The following is a 13,152-nucleotide window of genomic DNA, read 5'->3' on the forward strand; positions in this document are numbered from 1 at the left end:
CCCTTACCTTCATCTCCCACCCCCCACCCCCCTTAAACTTTGGTAACCACTAAACTATTGTCTGTGTCTATGAGTTTCTGTTTCTCATTTGTTTGTCTTGTTCTTTTGTTGTTTTTGGTTTACATACCACATATCAGTGAAATCACATGGTTCTCTGCTTTTTCTGTATGACTTATTTCGCTCAGCATTACACTCTCAAGATCCATCCTGTTGTCACAAATGTTCCTATATCATCTTTTCTTACTGCCGAATAGTATTCCATTGTGTATATATACCACAACTTCTTTATCCATTCATCTATCGAAGGACATTTTGGTTGTTTCCATGTCTTGGCCACCGTAAACAAAGCTGCAATGAACATTTGTGTGTTTATCTCTAAATGTTTTCAGATTTTTGGGGTAGATACCCCGGAGAGGGATTGCTGGATCATATGGCAATTCTATTCGTAATTCTTTGAGGAACCTCCACACTGCCTTCCATAACGGCTGCACCAGTCTGCATTCCCACCAACAGTGAATGAGGGTTCCTTTTTCTCCACAGCCTCTCCAACACTTGTTACTATTTGTCTTGTTGATGATAGCCATTCTGACTGGAGTGAGGTGATATCTCATTGTGGTTTTTATTTGCATTTCTCTGATGATTAGTGATGTTGAGCATTTTTTCATATGTCTATTTGCCATTAATATGTCCTCTTTGGAGAAATGTCTCTTCAAGTCCTCTGCCCATTTTTCAATTGGGTTGTTTGTTTTTTTGTTTTTGAGTTGCATGAGTTCCTTGTGTATTCTGGATATTAGCCCCTTATCGGAGGCACTGTTTGCAAAAATCTTCTCCCATTCAGTTGGTGGCCTCTTTATTTTGTCGATGGTTTCTTTTGCTGTGCAGAAGCTTTTAAGTTTCATATAGTCCCATGCGTTTATTTTAGCTTTTACTTCCATTACCTTTGGAGTCAAATTCATAAAATGCTCTTTAAACCCAAGGTCCATAAGTTTAGTACCTATGTTTTCTTCTATGCAGTTTATTGTGTCAGGACTTATGCTTAAGTCTTTGATCCATTTTGAATTAACTTTGGTACATGGTGACAAATAGCAGTCCAGTTTCATTCTTTTTCACGTGGTTATCCAATTCTCCCAGCATCATTTATTTAAGAAGCTGTCTTTGCTCCATTGTATGTTTTGAGCTTCTTTGTCAAAAATTATCTGTCCATATTTATGTGGTTTGATTTCTGGGTTCTCAATTCTATTCCATTGGTCTATGTGTCTGTGTTTCTGCCAATGCCATGCTCTTTTGATTATTGTAGCCCTGTAGTACAAGCCAAAGTCAGGAAGTGTGATACCTCCATTATTGTTCTTTTTTCTTAAGATTGCTTTGGCTATTCGGGGTCTTTAGTGGTTCCAAACAAATCTGATGATTTTTTGTTCTATTTCTTTAAAATAAGCCATTGGGATTTTGATGGGGAATGCATTGAATCTGTATATTGCTTTGGGTAATATGGCCATTTTAACTATGTTGATTCTTCCAATCCATGAGCACGGAATGTCTTTCCATTTCTTTGTGTCTTCTTCAGTTTCTTTCAAAAATGTCTTATAGTTTTCATCATATAGGTCTTTCACAGTCCTTGATTAAGTTTATTCCTAGGTATTGTATTCTTTTTGCTGCAATTGCAAAAAGAATTGCTTTTTTTGTATTTTTTTTTTCTGAGATTTCATTGTTAGTATATAGGAAGGTTATGGAATTTTGTACGTTGATTTTGTAGCCAGCAACTTTACTGTATTCGTTGATTGTTTCTAATAGCTTTTTGGTGGAGTCTTTAGGGTTTTCTATATATAGCATCAGGTCATCTGCAAAGAGTGACAATTTAACTTCTTCATTCCCAATTTGGATGCCTTTTATTTCTTTCTCTTGCCTGATTGCTCTGGCAAGGACTTCCAACACTATGTTGAAAAGCAGAGGTGATAGGGGACAGCCCTGTCGTGTTCCTGAACGTAGAGCAAATGGCTTCAGTTTTTCTCCATTAATTATGAGATTAGCAGAGGGCTTGTCATATATGGCCTTTATTATGTTAAGGTATTTTCCTTCTATACCCATTTTATTCAGTGTTTTAATCATAAATGGATGTTGTATCTTGTCAAATGCTTTTTCTGCATCAATTGATATAATCATGTGATTTTTGTCCTTTATTTTGTTTATGTGATGTATCACATTGATGGATTTGCATATGTTGAACCATCCTTCTGCCCCGGGGATGAACCCCACTTGGTCGTGATGAATAATCTTTTTAATGCATTGTTGTATTCGATTTGCTAGAATTTTATTTAGGATTTTTGCATCTGTATTCATCAGAGATATTGGTCTGAAGTTTTCTTTCTTTGTGCTGTCCTTACCAGGTTTTCCTATCAGGGTAATGTTGGCCTCATAAAATGAGTTAGGGAGTACTGTCTCTTCTTCAATTTTTTGGAAGAGTTTGTGCAGAATTGGTATTAGATCCTCTTTGTAGAATTCACTAGTGAAGCCATCTGGTCTCGGACTTTTGCTTTTGGGAAGGTTTTGGATGACTGATTCAATTTCGTTACTGGTGATCGGTCTGTTTAGATTTTCCAGTTCTTCATGGTTCAGCCTTGGAAGGCTATATGTTTCTAAGAACTTGTCCATTTCTTCTAGGTTGTTGAATTTGGTGGCATATAGTCCTTCATAGTATTCTTGGATGATCCTTTGTAATTCTGTGCCGTCCGTGATAACTTCCCCTTTTTCATTTCTGATTTTGTTAACTAGTGTCTTCTCTCTTTTTATCTTAGTGAGTCTAGCCAACTGTTTGTCATATTGTTAATCTTTTCAAAGAACCAGCTCTTTGTCACATTAATTTTTTCTATTGTCTTTTTGTTCTCTATTTCATTTAGTTCTGCTCTGATTTTTGTTATTTTCTTTCTTCTGCTGACCTTCAGTTTAGCTTTTTCTTCTTTTTCTAGTTCTTTAACGTGTAACATGAGGTTGTTTATTTGGAATTTTTCTTGTTTCTTGAGATAGGCCTGTAATAATATAAATTTCTCTCTTAAAACTGCTTTCGCTGCATCCCAAAAATTTTGGTAGGATGTATTTTCATCGTCATTTGTTTCTATGTATCTTTTTATCTCTCCTCTAATTTCTTCTTTGACCAGGTCATTCTTTAGAAGTATGTTGTTTAATCTCCATATGTTTGTGTTTTTTCCTGCTTTCTTTTTGCAGTTGATATCCAGTTTCAATGCCTTGTGATCAGAGAATGTGCTTGGTATGATTTCAATCTTCTTAAATTTGCTGAGGCTGATTTTATGTCACAATATATGGTCTATCCTTGAGAATGTTCCATGTACACTAGAAAAGAATGTATAGTCTGATGTTTTAGGATGAAGTGCTCTATAAATGTCAATTATGTCCATTTCATCTAATGTGTCATTTAGGGCTGCTATTTCGTTATTTATTTTCTGTTTGGATGATCTATCCATAGCTGTCAATGATGTATTTAAGTCCCCTAGTATAATTGTGTTTTGGTCAATTTCTCCCTTTAGTTCTGTTAGTAGTTGCTTGGTGTATTTCCGTGCTCCCTGATTGGGGGCATAAATATTGATGACTCTTATGTCTTCTTGTTGTACAGACCCCTTCACCATTATGAAATGTCCATCTTTGTCTCTTGTTAACTTTTTCACCTAAAGTCTGTTTCATCTGATATCATTATGGCTACACCTGATTTTCTCTGGGTACCATTTGCTTGGAGTGTGAATTTCCATTCTTTCACTTTGAGTCTATGCTTGTCCATGTAGCTGAGATGTGTCTCTTGGAGACAGCATATGGTTGGGTTTAGTTTTTTGATCCAATCTGCTACTCTGTGCCTTTTTATTGGTGAGCTCAGTCCATTTACATTTAGGGTGATTATTGATATGTGAAGATTTCCTGTCATTATATCTTTAGTTTTCTGGTAAGGCTGTGTCTCCATTGTTTCTTTGCCTTTTTTGTTGTTGTTTATTATTTCTGTGTGGTGGTATTCTATGATGTTTCCCTCTGTTTTGTCTTTTATTACAGTGTATATTTCAGTTCTGCATGTTTTTTGAGTGGTTACCCTTAAGTTTATCTAAAAGAAAGTTTCATATTTATAATATTCCATTTTCTTCAGCACCTTACTTCTCCATTCCCATATTCCGGTTCAGGCCTTTACTCCCCCTTTTTATGTTTTGGTTGCCACAAATTGTCCCTGTTGATGGTGGTCAAATAGCCTCCTTTAGTGTTTCTTGTAGTGCAGGTTGTATATTAGAAAATTCCCTCAGCTTCTGTATGTCTGGAAAGGTCTTTATTCCTCCTTCATAGCTAAAGGATATCTATGCTGGATATATTATTCTTGGCTCATAATTTCTATCTTTCAATAGTTTGAATATTTGGTTTCACTCCCTCCTGGTTTGTAGAGTTTCTGCTGAAAAATCTGATGATAATCTAATGGGCTTTCCTTTGTAGGTTACCGTCTTCTTTTCCCTGGCTGCCTTGTGGATTCTTTCTTTGTCGTTGATTTTAGACAGCTTCAATACAATGTGCCTTGGAGAAGGCCTGTTGGGATTGAGGTAATTAGGTGTTCTATTTGCTTCTTGGATTCGTGGATCCAGTTCTGTCCACAAGTTTGGGAAGTTCTCATCGACAATTTGTTTGAATATATTCTCTGTTCCCTTCTCTCTTTCTTCTCCTTCTGGTATGCCCATTATTCTTATATTGCTCTTTCTGATGGAGTCAGAAAGTTCTTGTAGAGTTCTTTCATTTCTTTTAAGTCTCAAGTCTCTTTCTTCTTCCATCCGTTTCATTTCCAGGTTTTATCTTCGATGTCACTGATTCTTTCCTCCATCTGGTCAACTCTACTTCCTAAGCTGGCTATTTCTTTCTTCATTTCTTCTATTGAGTTCTTAATCTCCAGAAATTCTATTTGGTTCTTTTTTAAAATTTCAATCTCTTTCGTAAAATGCTCATGTTGTTCTTTGATTGTGTTTCTGAGTTCATTAAACTGCCTTTCTGTGTTGTCTTGCATCTCATTGAGTTGTTTCAGCACTGCAATCTTGAATTCTCTGTCATTTAAGTCACATATTTCCATATCTTTGCATTCCTTTTCTGGAGACTTTTCACTTTCTTTCTGAGCTGTTTTGTCCCCTTGGTTATTCATGGCAATTACTGATTTATTATTTCTCTTCCTAGACATCTACAGGAGTGGCTTCTTCAATAGGTTGATAGGGAGAGGTCTTTCTTTTATTCTCCAGTACTTGTTGGTAGAATGTTTTATTTTCTCTCCGACTACAGCCATTTTTTTCTCTCTCACACAGTAGTGCTGTTTTCTCTGCACTATTCCAGCTTCTCACACAATGGAGGGATTCCCTGGGGGATGGACTTCTCCTCTCTTAATAGTTCGCCTGGGTCACAGGGCCCAGTGTCCGTGTGGGTATGCAGAGAGCTTTTGAAGTTCCAAAGCTCTTCCTGCACCAGAATCAGAGCCCGTGTGTTTCAGCATTTCCATTTACTCCTGCAGGGATCTGCCTGGATAGGTGAGGCCAGAGGCGGGGTGAGTTGTGAGAGGTGGCCCAGAGCAATGGCGGCGACCATCACCACAGCCGGTCCTGCTTCCACAGCTCCCTCCCATTTGCCGGAACTAGTTGGGCTGAGATTCTGTGTCTGTGGCCCACAATTCTCAGAATAGCAAATATTCTGTTCTTTTGATCTGACACTGCTACTGTTCCGCATCTAGCACCAGGCAGGTGGGGGCGGGGTGAGTTCTGGGAGGGTAGCGAGGGGGCTGCTAGTGTCATTGCCTAAAGCTTCCATTCTCTGCTCAGCAGTGAGGTCTTAAGCCATTGTTTTCAGCCTTCTTCCCTCAGTCTTTTCTCTGAGGTCTCTGCCGTGAGCATTGGGTTCAACCGTGTTATATGCTGCCCCCTCAGCCCTGTGGTCCATAAACAGAGCCCTAGCAGTCCGAGTTCTTCCCTCTCCCACAGCTGTGGTAGTTCCAGGATGCAGCGAGCTCGGAGTGCTGAGCTAGATCTGTGTCCTGAGCCCGTGGGTCCATCTCTGCACTTCTCCCTTCTCTCTTTCCCCGCTCGCATGATTCGCCCACCTATAGGTGAATTCAGTAGTGGGCCTCTTTGTCCTGCCTGTCTGCTGGGCAGGGAGTCCTTTGTGGAGTTATAGTTGTTTGATTAGTTTTAAAATCTAGGGGAGATTTACAGAGGCTCACCTCACGCTGCCATTTTTACGACATCTCTCGTGAAATTTTTAATTTTATGAAATATCCCTCTCAGCAAAATGTTTCTACCACTTGAGTTTGGTTCATAATGCATGTTTCCCTATGTTTAGAGTAACATTTCCCAAATCATGTTCTGTAGAACACTACTGCGAGACGTTCATAGATTTTGAGGGGAAACGTGTTCCATAGTCAATATGTTTTAAAGTTCTGGGTTAAACAAAATTAAACAAGCTGATCCACTTTAGCACTTTTTTAAAACTTTAATATGCTAATGTGTGTTATGACTCTTTAAAAGGTAGATTTGACATGCAATACTTTCAAATTTATTTGAACATGAAACTGTTTTCATGAAATTTCTGTTAACATCCTCTGGAAAAGCTAGTGTCCTGAGCAACATACTTTGGGAAATATTGACTTAGAAGATTTTCATTGTGTAGAAACTGGCTGTGGTCAGCTGCTTCCCATATTCACTTAGAAACTAGTCTTCAAATGCAGTGGGAGAGTCTAAGTTTAGACATAAAGAAGCATTTTCTGACTGTGAGGGTGCTTAGGGAGTAGAATCCTAGAGTGTCCTGGGAAATTATGATAAGAGAACATACTACCCCTTTTCTTGTCCTTTCACAAGCTCTCCCATGAGTCATTATAAATAGGGTGAATTATCAGGGAAGATCCTGGATCTTCTCATCTTAAGGGGGCCTTTGAAAATAGATGTAAGTGAGGGATAAGAAAGTAAGAATTAATAGACAAGAAGATAGACTGGCTGAGTTCTAGAAGGGCTATCTCTAAGTGTCTGCAGTTGACATTCATTCTTTCTGTACCTGGGACATACATTTAAAGGAAACACCTTTCTAACTCTGATCTCCAAGACAAGTAGAACTAACAAGGTAATATAGAGGGAGGGCCAGAAGCTGCCCGAGATCTCATGGTAGTAATTTTAGTAACTGTCACGTGTTGAGCACTTCTCATGTGTCAGATATGCTAAGCCTTGTGCATGGATCTTACACATTCCTTGAATTAACCTCTGAGGTTGCTGCCATTATTATTGCCACTTTTCAAAATGAGGAAATGAAGCCTAGAGAGGTGAAAGACCTTCCCTAAGGTCATACATCCAGTATGGTATGGAACCTGGATTTGAACACCAAGCTCTTATGCACTATGTCCCCCTGTTGCCACTGTGAGTCTCTGGACATCCAAGACATCAGGGCTTTATTGAAATAGGCTTCCTTCCACCAGGCTGTGCATTTGGGGAGAGGGTGGAGGACAGGCGATGAGCTGCCCACATCGACAGGAAGACAAGGGAGAGGGGACATCTTCCAATTCCCCCCAACACCAACCATGGCCAGTGAGGCCCCTCAGGTGCCTAACAGCAGCCTTGCCTGTGTCTCTGCCACCGCCCCCCTTGCCAGATGAATCTCTTCTCATTAGCCATCTGTCCCCTTGTGCCTGCTGATAGCCCACAGCACATGGGTAGCTGCTCTGTTATAGAGACATAACATAATATCAGCTTATGAATCAATACGTTCTCTGGCATGTTTGTGTTCCCCTACCAGGAATGTGGCAGCACCCAAAGTACACACCATCCTCATCTGACTCCACAGTGGCAGGGCTTGGTGTCTCCAAAGGAATCTTTGTAACTTCAGTGTGCGGTAGCAGCTAATGAGGCTGGACTCTGAACAGGGGAGCTCAGGCCTGTAGCCTGAGGCCTTGGCCGTGGCTGACTGCAGGTGCGAAGGAGGGTGCAGGGGGTGTGCCAGGGGCCTGGAGGCATGAAGTCTTAAGAAAAGAGACCACCTGAAAGAAAGCAATGTCTCTGCCTAGCCAGGAAGGAAGCTCAAGGAACCTTCCATCTGTCATGTCGGGGGGTGGTGGATGGGTTAGTCCTGATGTCTTAACTACCATGTGCCCACGCAGTGCAGAGCTGTGTGTGAGGCGCTTGCAATGAACGTGTGATGGATGTGACTTCAGTGCACGAAGATGACCTGACTCATATTTGAAGGCATTTTCCCAGGAGCCGGGATTGGGGAGCCAAATAATCCACACCTCCCTGCCTGGTTTCCTTGTGGATGCCCAAGGATGGCCTTGGAGGTCTACCCCGCCTGAGGAGAGAGAGTCTTCTCCTTATGACACTGACTGGCTTCAGTGGGACTCACACCTGCAGGGTTTAGCTTGCTGAGCTAACACCTGGGTGGTACCATGTTATTGGATGAGGGCCATGTGTTCTGAGAGAGTTCCCCTGAGCTCTGAAATGTCACTGCCCTAGATGGGGTTTCTCTGACTGCCTCATCTGAAGTAGCAGTCCCCCACTCTTCCCCTCCATAGATATCTGGAATTATATGTATTTATTTGTTTACTTACAATTTTCTCTTATGGTAACCTGCAAGCTCCTTGAGAACAGAAACTCTCTGTAGTTCATATCTTCTGTGCCTAGAACATCTTTGGTGCCTATGTCTGGTACACAGTAAGTGCTTGAATATTTGTGAAATGAATGAAAAGCTCTATCTGCAGACCTTCAGATGGAGATTCTTCAAAAGCAGTCTTGATCTTGTCACTTATCTACTTCCAGTCGCCTCAGGTCCCATCTCATACAGGATAAAGTGCAAGCCCCTTAGCCTGGCATCCAGGCCCCTTAAGCTCGGCCCCTGCCCACCTCTCCAGCTTCATTTCCCACCATTACCCACCCTCATACATCCTACGTGCTAACCTGGAAATCTCAAACTTTGGTGTGCATAAGACCTTGGCATCTGCTGAAAATGCAGACTCCTGGCGCTTCAGTCACAAAGCCTCAGATTCATTTGGTGTTAGGTGAGGTGCAGGAATCATCCCTTTTTTTAAGTGTACCTGGGTGAATCTGATGGCAGGTGTTCTGTGGATCACACTTTGAGGAGCAATGCTTCTGCAGGCAGCTGAATGAAAGGGCCACACACTTTCTTCCTTCTGTGCGTCTGTATCCATGGTGACTTCTGTCTGGAATAGTCTTTGTTCATCCACATTTTTTCACCCAGAAAATGCCTATGCATCCTTCAAGACAGCTCAATGGTCACACCTGTGAATGCAGTTCTGCCCCTACCAGGCACATCCGTGTTTTCTTTCTCTCTCCATCTATGGCATCTGACATATACATTTCTTAGAGATTATTCTGCTTATTTCTCTTTTTCTCTCTCCCCTCTCCCAACACTGTGTGCTCTCAGAAGGGCAACTCTTAGTTATCTCTTGGCCCTTAGTGCCTAGCAGAGTACCTGGCAGTAAGTGTTCATTTGACTAGAATGAAACCCCGATGTGAGTCAGCAAAGTCCCCCCACTTCTTCCCTTCCTAACTCTGTTCTGTATCTGACTGCTGGGTCTTTCCAGGAGTTCTCGCTCCAGAGAATGGACAGCCTTGTGGATGATCGTGTCAACATCCTGGGATTTTCCATTTTCAACCAATCACATGCTTTCTTCCAAGAGTTTGCCCAAAGCCTCAACCAGTCCTGGCAGGAGAACTGTGACCATGTGCCCTTTCCTGGGCCTGCGGTAAGTACCTACCATAGCCCCTCTGTGGTACCCCTTTGCCTCCACATACATCCCCCACTGGGCCAGACATGGGGGGGCACAAACCCTCCTGGAGTCCAGACTTCTCCAGGCCCAGCTCAAAAAGAGGTGCATACAAGTGTTTGGAAGTGGTTACAAGGGAAAAGATTTGGGACATAGTGAGCTGTAAACAGGAAGGTTGGTGGAGGAGACAGCAGGGAGAGAGTTGTGTGGAGGCACCGAGTTGTCATTTAGTGATGTCTGTAAGCATCCTGGGGCCAGACTCCTGATGATACTGTTGCTGAGAGCTACCTGATTTTAGAATCCAAGAATCTTACTATTGGAAGGGTCTTTAGCTGACCTACTCCCTCATTTTTCAGGTGGGGACACTGAAGCCCAGACTGGGACTGGGCGGTATGGGGGTCTTTTTCAAGGGCAAACACCAAGCCTTTTGCAGGCTGAAACTAGATTCTGAGACTCCTGACTCCTGGTCCATCACACTGGACCACTGTCCCAAGTAGAAGTTCGTCCAGAGAGGCTTCTTTTGTGCCCTCACCTATATTCTTCCTCCTTGGACTTCCTTCCCCTGCTGTGTATATGATGGAAGCAAAGGTTTCCCTGCCATTCTCCCTTAGGTTTGAAGTCTTTACTCTGTGGAGCAGGTCAGGTATGTCTGCTTGTGTCCATTTGTTAAAAGACAGGTTCTCAGAAGATAGGGATTGCATGGCTTTCTAGGTCCTATCCTAGCCATGTTACAGTTAGACCTCCAAAAACCCCATAAAGCAGCTCATGTGATGCTCGCAACAACTTTCTGAGGTAACTACTATCAGTATCTCCACTTTAGAGATGATGGAACAGAAAGGTTAAGTAAGCAGCCTAGGATCACACAACTAATGAGCAGAGGAACTAGGATCAGAATCCAGACGATGTGGGTTTACAGTTCACAGTTTTAAACACTATGCCATTGTTGCCTTTCTCTAGGACCATGATTCCCTTGCCACACTGTACTATAAATTGGTCTGGCAAAACGAAAGTAATCAATGGGTATTTGTCAAATGAATGAATGAATAAGTGAGGCAGGTGGAATAATGACTTCGAAATGGAAAAGAATTAGGTTTAGGAGATGGCAATGGAATCGGGTACCTTCCTGGAGTGAGACATTCTCCAGTGGGTTTTTGAAATAGAAGCAATACCTACCTGTTTTTGATAAGACATGTTCAGAGGCAAGGCCATTTCTGGACACTGGCACCTAATTAGTAGTTGTCCAAGGTGGTGATCTAGTAGTGCTGGGTCTGCTGAAGGCAGGGCCATAGGCAAAGTGGTTTTACCAAACTCTGTGCCTTTCTGATTGTGTATCCTGGTGGAAAGCTTCGGAAGGAAGAAGTGGCTGAGGGGTCAGAACTCATGCAAAGCTCAGGAAGAACCAGACAGGAGAAAGGGGCTTGAGAACTAAGTTTTATGGAAGGTTATGGAGCACATTACAACAAGGTATTTTAGACCTAAAAGAGGTAAGAATCCATAGGGAGGATTTGTTGAGGATGAAACGTCTGAAGGAAAGGGGTCCTCACTCCCATTAGATGACTTAAGGGACAGTAAGGAACGTCCGGAAGCACAGCGTCATGGATAGGACCAGGCTCATCCCTCCCAGCAGGATAACAAGCCCTGTCCCCTTGGTCTTGTCTGCCATTCTCATAGTCTCTCCAGTGTTCTAATGAGCTGCGAATGGACTTGAGAGGCTCACAGCACAACATTAGGGAAGGAAACCTGCTGCCTCCTCTCCAACTCAAACCATTCCACAGCTGGCATCTGGCCGACTGCAATGAAATGTCCCCGCATCACATTTCCAGTTTCTGTTGGAGGGTTTCAGCCCTTCTATTAGTGCTCACATGGACCACAAGAAGGCAGGTGAGAGGCCCTTGGTACCTGGGAGGATGGTTTGTAAGGACCCGACACAAAGTCCAAGCAGTACCTTCCACAGGCTGTGGGGCCAGCTCTTGCTGTGCTCACAAGTGCTGGGAAGAACACTGGCCTCGGCGGCACAGGACCTGGATTCAGGTACTGGCCTTGTCATTGTCTTGTGGTGTGATCTTAGGTCACTGTGTAACCCTTCTGGACCTCAGCCTTTTTCTCTGTGATTTTGAGCTAATTATGCTTGACCATCTTTGAGGATTGTCATGAAGATAAAATGGGATATGGTTCTATCTTCGATGCACAGCTATTCATCAAATGAGTTCATTTAACATTCTATATGCCAGTCACTGGGATACACATTAGTAAATGTGTCAGGTAGCTTTTGCAACAGAAATGTTGTGTAAACACCAACCCTCAAAATCTCACTAGCATCCAACAATAAGCATTTATGTAGCTCCAGGATCTGAGAGTCAGCTAGGGATTGTCTCACCTAAGCTGGTTCAGCTGGGCAGCTCTGCAGATCTGACTGAGCAAACTCAATGATAGGGGTCGGCTGATCTAGGCTGGGCCTGACTGGGGCAGCTCTGTTCCACATACATCCCATCCTTGCCTTGACCAAGCAGGTTGGCCTGGCATTTTCTCATGGTGGTGGCAGAAAGATGGCAAAGCAAGTGGAAACACACAAGACCTCTTAGGCCTAGGCTCCCCAAACGTTCACATGGTAACGTCCATCTCATTTTGTTGGCCAAAGAAAGCCATGCACACAAACTCAAAGTCAGGGGATGAGGAAACATACTTCACCTTGCAGAGGAAAAAAAAAAAATGTGAAGTCACATGGCAAAGGGTCTAAGTACAGAGCAGGTGAAGGATTGGGGCTCATCATGTGATCCTCCACAGAGAAGGCCCAATTCCTTGTCGTCCAGCTCTGCAACATGAGGAGCAAGCAAGACCTGCCTCCACCTCTAGGAAAATGGTTCTGAGGGGTAGGCTGCTCCTGGGGAAGCAGAGGGAAGCTCCTCTATTCTGCCTGGAGAATCCAGGGAAGGCTTTCTAGAGGAGGGGGAGCAAATGCCTTGCTGATGCTCATTTATTGTGTGAAGGACACTGTGCAGGGCATAGAGGCATCCAAACACTGACTTGCTCCTGGGTATGGTGCCCTGTCACATGAAAGTAACCGCAGGCAGTTTAAAAGATGTAACACCCTGACCTCATTCTTCTTCCCAATCCAGTCTCAGTTCTCCCAAGATCTCAGCATCTTGTGCTACCTGAGAATACTTGGGGGCATGTGGGGAATGGGTGGGTTCTCTGGAGACGCTCCTGCTGGGCGTGGAGAAAAAGAATTAGCCTGTGTCACGCCCGCTCCAGTGCTTCAGAGGGACGGTGTGAGAAGAACAAGTGTGAGCCTTACACCCAGAACTGGTCACTGGGAGGGGATAACCAGTCCTGGGCCACAGATTCCGGTTCTACTTGTCAGCTTTCTTTTGGCCAAGCCCCTT

General features: G+C 43.0%; 1 protein-coding gene across 17 annotated transcripts in view; it reads left to right on the forward strand.

The window, feature by feature from the left end:
• Positions 1 to 13,152, forward strand: part of GRIK4 (glutamate ionotropic receptor kainate type subunit 4) — a 635,802-nt gene that overhangs the window by 465,568 nt on the left and 157,082 nt on the right. For 14 of the 17 annotated variants that reach the window (XM_074321322.1, XM_074321326.1, XM_074321318.1 and 11 more), the window contains 2 exons: positions 9,587 to 9,748; positions 11,441 to 11,650. In XM_074321322.1, the coding sequence (XP_074177423.1) occupies positions 9,587 to 9,748; positions 11,441 to 11,650 (372 nt within the window). The remainder of the gene's footprint in view (positions 1 to 9,586; positions 9,749 to 11,440; positions 11,651 to 13,152) is intronic. The other 3 variants (XM_074321321.1, XM_074321320.1, XM_074321329.1) reach the window with 1 other exon arrangement.

Source organism: Rhinolophus sinicus, linkage group LG16 (genome assembly GCF_036562045.2).
Source record: "Rhinolophus sinicus isolate RSC01 linkage group LG16, ASM3656204v1, whole genome shotgun sequence".
In the NCBI taxonomy this organism is placed as follows: Eukaryota; Metazoa; Chordata; class Mammalia; order Chiroptera; family Rhinolophidae; genus Rhinolophus; species Rhinolophus sinicus.